The sequence below is a fragment of the Mytilus edulis genome, chromosome 14 (assembly GCF_963676685.1).
Source record: "Mytilus edulis chromosome 14, xbMytEdul2.2, whole genome shotgun sequence".
In the NCBI taxonomy this organism is placed as follows: Eukaryota; Metazoa; Mollusca; class Bivalvia; order Mytilida; family Mytilidae; genus Mytilus; species Mytilus edulis.
The window spans coordinates 62032119-62041383 of NC_092357.1; the positions used below are offsets into that span (position 1 = coordinate 62032119).

At 31.0% G+C, this 9265-nt stretch overlaps 1 protein-coding gene across 1 annotated transcript; it reads right to left on the minus strand.

Annotated features, from left to right (window-relative positions):
- Window positions 1–3062: 3062 nt before the first annotated feature.
- On the minus strand, window positions 3063–6427 carry LOC139504374 (uncharacterized). The gene is made up of 2 exons (XM_071294450.1): window positions 6283–6427; window positions 3063–5794 (listed from the first exon to the last, which is right to left on the minus strand). Exons 1-2 carry the CDS (start codon window positions 6425–6427, stop codon window positions 3063–3065), a joined length of 2877 nt encoding a protein of 958 aa, XP_071150551.1.
- Window positions 6428–9265: the final 2838 nt, after the last annotated feature.

The window sequence follows — 9265 nt, forward strand, 5'->3', positions numbered from 1 at the left end:
ACAGAATCATCACATATACAACCATTGCATTTTTATAATTGCATAGTAAATCATAGAAAATAGAATTGTGTACATTTTCAATTATTTGCTAAATAGGTAACATATAAAAATACTATTGAAGTTCAATAAAACAAATTCCTTTGTATAAATTTACGCGAGTACAAACATGTTGCTATTATGTTAGAATTTTCACCGCAGTACTCCAAAAAAAAAACCAAACATTTGTAAACACAAGAGACATTAAAACATCAATTTTCCTACATAGTTTTTTTTATTTTGATCAAGTTATGGTTTTCATGATGACATTTTGATAAAAAATGTTCAGTGTATCAAAAGTAACAAATAATTTAAAATACACTTTACAGTAACAGAATCATCACATATACAACCATTGCATTTTTATAATTGCATAGTAAATCATAGAAAATAGAATTGTGTACATTTTCAATTATTTGCTAAATAGGTAACATATAAAAATACTATTGAAGTTCAATAAAACAAATTCCTTTGTATAAATTTACGCGAGTACAAATATGTTGCTATTATGTAAGAATTTTCACCGCAGTACTCAAAAAAAAAAAAACCAAACATTTGTAAACACAAGAGACATTAAAACATCAATTTTCCTATATAGTTTATTTATTTTGATCAAGTTATGGTTTTCATGATGACATTTTGATACAAAATGTTCAGTGTATCAAAAGTAACAAGTAATTTAAAATACACTTTACAGTAACAGAATCATCACATATACAACCATTGCATTTTTATAATTGCATAGTAAATCATAGAATGTAGAATTGTGTACATTTCCAATTATTTGCTAAATAGGTAACATATAAAAATACTATTGAAGTTCAATAAAAAAAATCTTTGTATAAATTGATATAGTAAGGACATTAATACGTGTATATAAAAATGTTGCTATTCGGAAACATCTCCATTACAACCATGTTGACAGATTTTGAAATGTCTTAGGCCGTGTTCACATTGACCTAAACTCGGTGTTGTGTAAGTGCAACTCACACGTAAACTAAACAAAATTACGTTCCCATTGATAAAACTCAATGTTTACATGTAGTGTAAATCATGTTTTGTCTACATGCAGTCGATACTCGATGTAGGCCTTGTGTAGATTAAGTGTACACAAAACTAGGCATTTAAAACATTAGTTTCACCGTGCATATTTAAGGAAGAAACGATTTTTTAATAAAATTGATATTTATAGCAATTATTTATGAAGTTCTTTACAGAAATATTTGTCTCAACTTGATATATTTATTTGTTTTGTTTAGAAATAAAACTTAACGTAGCTTTATTAAGCCCTTATCAAGACCCAAAGCAGCATCATTGCTGAACACATAATTCATTTGAAAATTAAAGTCTTTCCGAATTGACTTAACTTACACAGAAATATTTGCCACTGGTCTTTACTCAAACAACGATTCACTCATAAAATTACTTAAAAAGTGTGAGGTAAATATATTGTTTGTCTAGTATCTCGGATCCGTGAAATTACACTTAAAAAGAAAAAAAAACATTACCCACTCCATTTGCCAAATACTTCTTGGAGAAGAAATACCATTTGAACAAACAGAAAAGACAGAAATATAGTGATCCCTAATATATCAATCCTTCTTCTTCGTCTGTAAGCACGCTGTTGCAGCCTACGTTTTCTAATGCTTAATCGAGACATCTTTAGTATCTTTAAACTACTGCAAATCATCAAAATGGCTTTCATAAAGAAGCAACCACTTAACTTAAAAAAAAAAGGGGGGAGTATTTTGTTTATTTATTTGAGTCAGAATTTTGCCGCGCAAACGTTTTATTCCTTTTTTTTTTTTTTTTTTCGATTCTGGTAATCAATTTTTTTTTTTCTTCAATATTTAACACTTTAATGTATGGGGAAACTCTTGATTCAGAATATTTTTTATTATCTGTAGAACCAGAATTGTTTTCTTTATCCAATTGGGGTTCGGAATATTTCCATTCCCCCTATTTAGAGTCAAATGGTCGTTCCCTTACTGCTAGAAAAGTTGTCCGAAAATGTTTCATTCGATTCTACGAAATGAACATTTAAATGACATAGAGTTTACAAATGTGAACAAATCTTATGTACAGGTAATTAAACAAGGTGTATAGATGTGAACAAATTTAATGTGAAACCAATGTCCAGTTCATTAAACTAATTGTAAACAAGTTTACTGTACATGGAATTTGGTGTGAACACGGCCTTAGTCAGTGCTTGTTTTGTGATAAAAATATAAATAAATAATATCACTTTCTCAATTAAATATATACATGCCATACTTTTTTTTTATCTATACTGTCTATGTATAATAAATTGTTATTTGTCCACCTTGTATACTTTGCACTTGGAATATAAGAAATGTTACAAAGTATACTACTGTTAAAATACGGCATTCCTTCCTTAATTACTACTCAATAAAATTTGGTCAAAATTTGATTAATTTATTCGCCTATTTACAAAACACTTTAAAATTCTATTTGCAATATGAGAAATGAAGACTTTACAAGATTTGGACTTAACAAATGTACAAAATAACAAACATAGCACTGTACACGTTGATACTGTACAGTATGCCGCAATTTTACAGATATACATTTATACATATTACAAATGTACAATTTGAGTATTAGTCTGTATTTAGACATAAAATAGACATACACACATTTTCAGAGTATATCAACCATTTATTTATATGAGGTAAAATCTGAGGTATCGCCAATAACATTATCAGTATAAACAATTACTGCATAACTTCCTTTTAACCAAAAAATCATTACATACCCTTATTGTTTAATCTTGAAGTTGATGTACTTTAATATCAAAAATATTCTTTAAGAACTTTTCATTTTTCAAATTTCTCATTGATATATCTAGTCAGTAAAATTTCCAAATATTAACCGATTACATTTAATGCGTTTTGTTTTAACAAATTTAAGTTCTTCATAGAATACATGTACCAAGAGGAAAATACAAAAATGTTTATGAATATTAATTGCATGATAGAAAAACACAAATGTATGTATCACAGGCATTACACAAACGTCACTTCCGTATCAATATATGTCCATAATTCATGAACTGATGAAACGTTAGTAGAATTTCTACGACTAGAAGTATCAGCATCATCACTGAAACTGTCATGTGCTTGTGGCCCACCTAAACGTCTATGTGACAGAGATGATTTTGTCTGCGGAATGTTTGCACTATTGTCTGTATTAGAACTTCTACATCTATTATTTCTTGAAGAACTTATTCGAGCATTGTCACGACGAAACGGAGGAGGAGGTTGGTAAGGAGGAGGTGGAAGTAGCGATTCACTTGAACTGCTGACTGATGACTGTCCTAAACTGTTTGAGTTTACAAACACAGACACTAAGTTTTTAACACTCCACGGTAAATCTGCAGAAGAGTCTCTCTTTGGAGTAGTTACCGGGTCTCGTTTTGATTTCCATATAATTGAATTTTTAGAATCAACTTTACTTGTAACATTAGCACCTACAATTTTACTAGAAGATTGTTCCGGACTGTTATTACTTTCTCTAGCACCTGTGAAAAATCGTGGTTTAGCAGGGTCTCTTATCACACTTGTTTCTTTTTGTTCCACATCCCTAGAGTATAAATTTGAACGATCCTGAGAACGTAAGAAGTCTTTAGATTTGTATGCGTATCTTGTTTCCACTGATGATTTCATACTTTGAATGTGTTCAGTTGTGCTTCGTTGTTGGGTTTGAGCACTACGATTTTGAGCAAAAAAACGACTAGTTACAGGACACGAATCTGATCGATCACGTCGATATGGTGGAATTTGTTCTTTTTCTGTGACAGTATCTGAGGAGCTAGAAGATGAGTAGTTCAACTGAGCATTTGGTGAAGAATTTCGACTAACTTCATGTACTCTCCTGTCAGTAGCGAGAGGAGATTTTTCCCGAGTAGGACTCCTCCTGTTACGTATTCCAGCTTTTTCTGATGAGTCACTTTCACTGCGATGTAATTGAACAGGGGATAAAAGGCTTCTATCTGAAATCAATGATTTTTTAGCTGAAAAAGTATTTAGTGAAATACTTTTTATTTGCTCATAAGTTTTCAAATATTCCTCGAAAATTTTCTTTGGGTCTTTCTTCATCATTTTAGTTTCCTCTTCAATACCCTCAGAGGAATCACTGTCACACTCCTCCTGTTTTATAATGATCTTCTCCTTTCTAGAAACTTCCTTGTGATCAATATTTTGAACACTTGGGCTATTTGAATGCTCCTCCATATACTTGCGTAGGGATTCTTTATACAATTGCTTCGCAAGTAAACTTGCTTCTCTTTGTTTCTGGATATCTTGTTCGGAAATCTCTAATGGAATTCCATGTTTATTTATACAACTTCTCTGACAAGCCTCATCATACGATGGAGGCCTGGATGGTCGGTTTGGTGAGTTTGACAAAGTCCTTTTGATAATCCTACCACTGTCACTTTTCACAAGAGGGTATGGAGGTGTGCTTAAGTTTCCAATATTAAGTTCTGAATGATGAAATTCATGTTCCCTCTTTTGATCACTACCTGAACTATCTGTGCTTTTTTTATGAACTTGTGAAATAATGGCACTGTCATGACTTGCACGCATTGGTATATTGTCACGTTTTTGCTGTTTCTGGTTTAATTTTAATACAACACCAGGTGGCGGTGATGTTCCTAGTCCATATTTTGGGAAAGCCTTAAAAGGCAAATTTTGTCTAACATCATTAGCAGAAGCACTGGAACCATATTTAGTTTGTAAAAAAGGCGACATATGATCATTTTCTTTGTGTTCATTAAATTCATAAGTAGAAAGCTCAAATTTTGGCTTGATAATGTCATCGGCTTCCTTGTTAATATTGGAGCCAGATCCTTTATTCGGATTGGAAAGTTCCAAAGGAAATGACCTTCTCACGGAAACACCTTCTTTAGAGTTTGAATTGAACACTTCACGGGAATTTTTCGGTGAAAAAGGTGGGGTTATCAAAGAGTTAACACATTTTTTGGATGAATAACAGGATAATGAATGGGGAATTCCACTATTAAAAGAACTTCCACATGACAGTCTAGATTGAGATGACGTAGGAGGATTACCTTCAGCAATTGAAGCTTGTCGTATCAATTTCCCATTTCCTTCTTGTGGAGAGCGTTGAGTTTGAATTTCAACCTCTGAAACATAGCGTAAGTTGTTATTGCTTGATTCTCTATTGTTTTCATCTAGAAATAAATAAGCACCACTTGATGATTTGATTAATGTTCCATAGTCTGATTGACGTAAAAATTCATATGGAGTTACCCGTTGATCCTCATGATCTTCTAACGACTGTAAAGACTCCGCTGAGTTTGATTTGAATTTTTGATAGCCTTCAGCACTATAACTGTGGTGCATTGTATTTTTAACACTTTTGGCCACTTTGTCCTTTTCATTTGAGTATTCACGCTTTTTATTTTTTCTAAGAGGAGGTTTTGGATTTTCATAAGCAGTGTCATAGCTACGATTCACAATTTCTGAATGTTTTAATTTGTCTGAATCACGATCCATATACTGCGATATACTCCTATTATACAATTTTCTGTCTGTTAAATTCTCCATGCTACCATCGTCATCATATAACTGAGCATCACTTAGGGTAAGTCCTGAATTTCGGCTTAGATTTGATGGCGATAAATGACTTTTGACAAGATTAGGACTTGAATCAAATTCTCCATGTAGATCATACTCTAAACTATCCATAGAATAAATATCTGCATACATTCCAACTGTGGATAACAAGAAGAATGTTATTGAAATCTATTTTAATACAGCAAAATATTCAAAAGTATCCAATTATTTATAATTATTTTTCAGATATATATATATATATATATATATATATATATTGCATTGCTTTCATTTTTGGTTTACGGTCACTATTCTTATAATTTCAAATCGACTTTGAAGATGCATAACAAGTGTTGAATTTCAGCTGTTTTAAACTATATATCCTGATATTTTCCATCAATGCAACATCTCATTTATCTCTTTTGATAAACGTGTTTTCAAGAATCAGTACATAACTATGTCATGTGACTAATTATCTCCCTTGTCAGTTGTCTTTTTGTTTTGTTTTAAAGACATAATAATGTTTTATAATCTTTTTTTCATGCTGTATTATTGATTTTATGTGTCTATTTTGGTGAAAGTACTTTTCCTTTGAACTTATAGATTATTATTTGCACTGCATTTACATAAAATGTAAACATCTTACTTCCAGAATCTTCAGAAGCTGGATCGCTTAATCCAATATTTGAATCTATAGTTGAGTCAAACAGACTTAAAGTTTCCATGCCAAAAATGGAATCACAATTATCAATCAGGTACTCCATTGCCTTATTTGGTGATCGGTTGGCCATTGGGTTTTTTATTCGCTGCTTAGACCTCAATATACTAGGTGTGATACACACTGCTAAATTATATGAGGTCATCATATTTTCACTGTGCTTTTTCTGCACATGGTGTAATACACAGATCAAATGCCGCAGGAGATCAAAGTGTGAAGGTGGTAACTTAAACAGCAATCTGCAAATACAATTAGAATAGAGTTATATACCGTGATATATAAAAAGCCTAGCCTCTTCACATTCAAAGTTACTCTCCTTGATTCATGAAGTCTATTTGATGTTTTTCTTACTTTCATAATTAAACTTTTTTTTCCAGTTTTCAAAATTTGTGAAAAAAAATGTTCTGAAATGAGAGATAATGTACTTTGATAACCTCAGTCTTTACATTTAAATTGTATTTGATATGGTTGTAAAATTAATAAACCATTTTATTACAGAATAAAATGTCTTTGAGATTAAGTTTTTTTACTTTGCTGTTATTTACACACCTTTGTTTTATTACAGGTGATTATTTGATAATTATAATCATCCTTTTAGGATCAGAAAACATTCATAGATCATGCTGATCAAATCTTTTGTCACTTGTTTATTTGGCACTTTTTTTTTGGATTTATGGGTCCATAATGCTCTTCAACTTTGTACTTGTTTGGCTTTATAACTATTTTGATCTGAGCGTCACTGATGAGTCTTATGTAGACGAAACGCGCGTCTGGCGTATTAAATTATAATCCTGGTACCTTTGATAAACTATTTACACCACTGGGTCGATGCCTCAGCTGGTGGGCCTTTCGTCCCGAGGGTATCACCAGCCCAGTAGTCAGCATTTCGGTGTTGACATGATTATCAATTATATGATCATTTTTATAAATTTCCTGTTACAAAACTTTGAATTTTTCGAAAGGATTTTCTTATTATAGAAATAGATTACCTTAGGTGAATTTGGTACTTTTTTTTATTTTTAGTCCCACAATGCTCTTCAACTGTTTACTTGTTTGGCTTTGTAATTATTTTGATCTGAGCGTCACTGATGAGTGTTATGTAGACGAAACGCGCGTCTGGCGTATTAAATTATAATCCTGGTACCTTTAATAAACTGATTACATAAAAGGACAGATTTTTATGATAACAAAACAATTCCATTTGTCAAAAGTAATACCTGAGAGCAAACTTTTAAAAAGCAAAAATCATTTGTCATCTTATTTTGTTTTTGAGAGTTTTAATGCAAGTTTATTTAAAATCTGGTAAAAGTTCTGTAATGTTACCTATATAATTATCTTCGATTCCTATCCGAAGTTTAAAGCAGAATTCAAAACCTTTCATAATCATTCTATTAATCTTCTTTTAAATGTCATTTTAAAACTATTGCCTTTTAAACTTACTTAAATGGCAACAATGAAATTAAGTTTGCTATGTATGAAATTATACAAATTTACGAGAAAGTTTACCAACATTTCTACATAAACATAATAAATGACAGTGATTGAAATGAAATAAGGGTGTAGCTTATAATACTGCTGACATTAAGAAGGCCTCTGCATTATTCCGGGTATTAATTAGGAATCATTTAAAAAGAACATTTCCTCAATTGCAGATTTAACAAAGCAAATAAACAATATCAAAGTTCAGTCTATTTGCATATCATTATTTATTTCCCAGGACCTTTTACAACACACATATATAAAGATGTATCAAGTTCATATTTTTTTTTTGGATTTTTGAAATATATTACAAATTATCACACATAGTATTTTTTTCAATAAAAATGAAAAAAATCAAATACGATTACAATATTGCAAATCTGAATTTACAAATCAAATCTGAACAATTCATTTATGACTATTGATATTAACGAAAGGATTGTGTTTTTTATTTTAAGTTATGTCACTCCTTTAAACTAAGGTTAGCGGAAGTAGATCCAGGCAGTCGTCAATGATATTCATCAATATTCCTACACCGATGATCAATGTACAGCAAATAGTAATTAAATTAAAATCTAACTTTGAAATTCACTCTTTTTAATTATCTACTTTAAACCTGGAGACCTGCTGAACAGGTATGGGTAAGGTCAGTCAGGTTGGGTCAAATGAAATTATCGACATTTTGTCAACAACTTGACATATCTGAAATGGACACGACATTTGAACACCAATTTCCGTGTTTACTTTTTCTAAAAATATACCATTTTTTTTTAATTAAATAGAACAGAATACATTTTATAATTTCTAACGCTATGTAAAATTACAGAAGTTTTTTTATACAATCGAAGGTCTTCGGTAGTAAATTTGAATACTTTTCGCATGTCCATTCTCATTTTGAAACATCTTAGAAAAGACAGCAGTTTCATCACAAGTTTTTTAAAACCTTACACAAGCATTGGTCAATCTTTACAGATCTCAAATGGTTTTTTTACATGAATTTCCAAAATATATTTTGTTTATCATTCAATATTTTCTGTTTTCTTGAACTGTCAAATCTCTTTTTCCCAACTAAGTGTTAAAGTACAGATGTATGTATGTAAAGTTAGCAGCAGGTTCGTTATTCGATATTGTCACTGAGGTTAAGGCCCCCCTGGTCTTTCAATGTCCATAAAATTTAATTAAATCATAGACTCTGTATATATAAAGGTTGTTTTAGAAGGATTTCCTAGAATATTGAATATTTTTTGACTGAAAAGAGACAATCTTAGCCCTCCGTAGATTTTGAAGATGACGTTATTCAACAAAATCAATCTAATACAACTTTTATATATATAGAGTCAATGATTTGGTTGAAAGTTATGGACAATGAAAGACCAGGGGGCCTCAACCTTATTTAAGCGGTCTCCGCTAGGTTTTCGCTATATATTTTGAA

Coding starts and splice junctions, on each gene's coding strand:
- LOC139504374 (XM_071294450.1), bottom strand. CDS start 6,427: ATGGCCAACCGATCACCAAATAAGGCAATGGAGTACCTGATTGATAAT. Junction 5,795..6,282: donor AGCTTCTGAAGATTCTGGAA/GTAAGATGTTTA, acceptor TGTTATCCACAG/TTGGAATGTATGCAGATATT.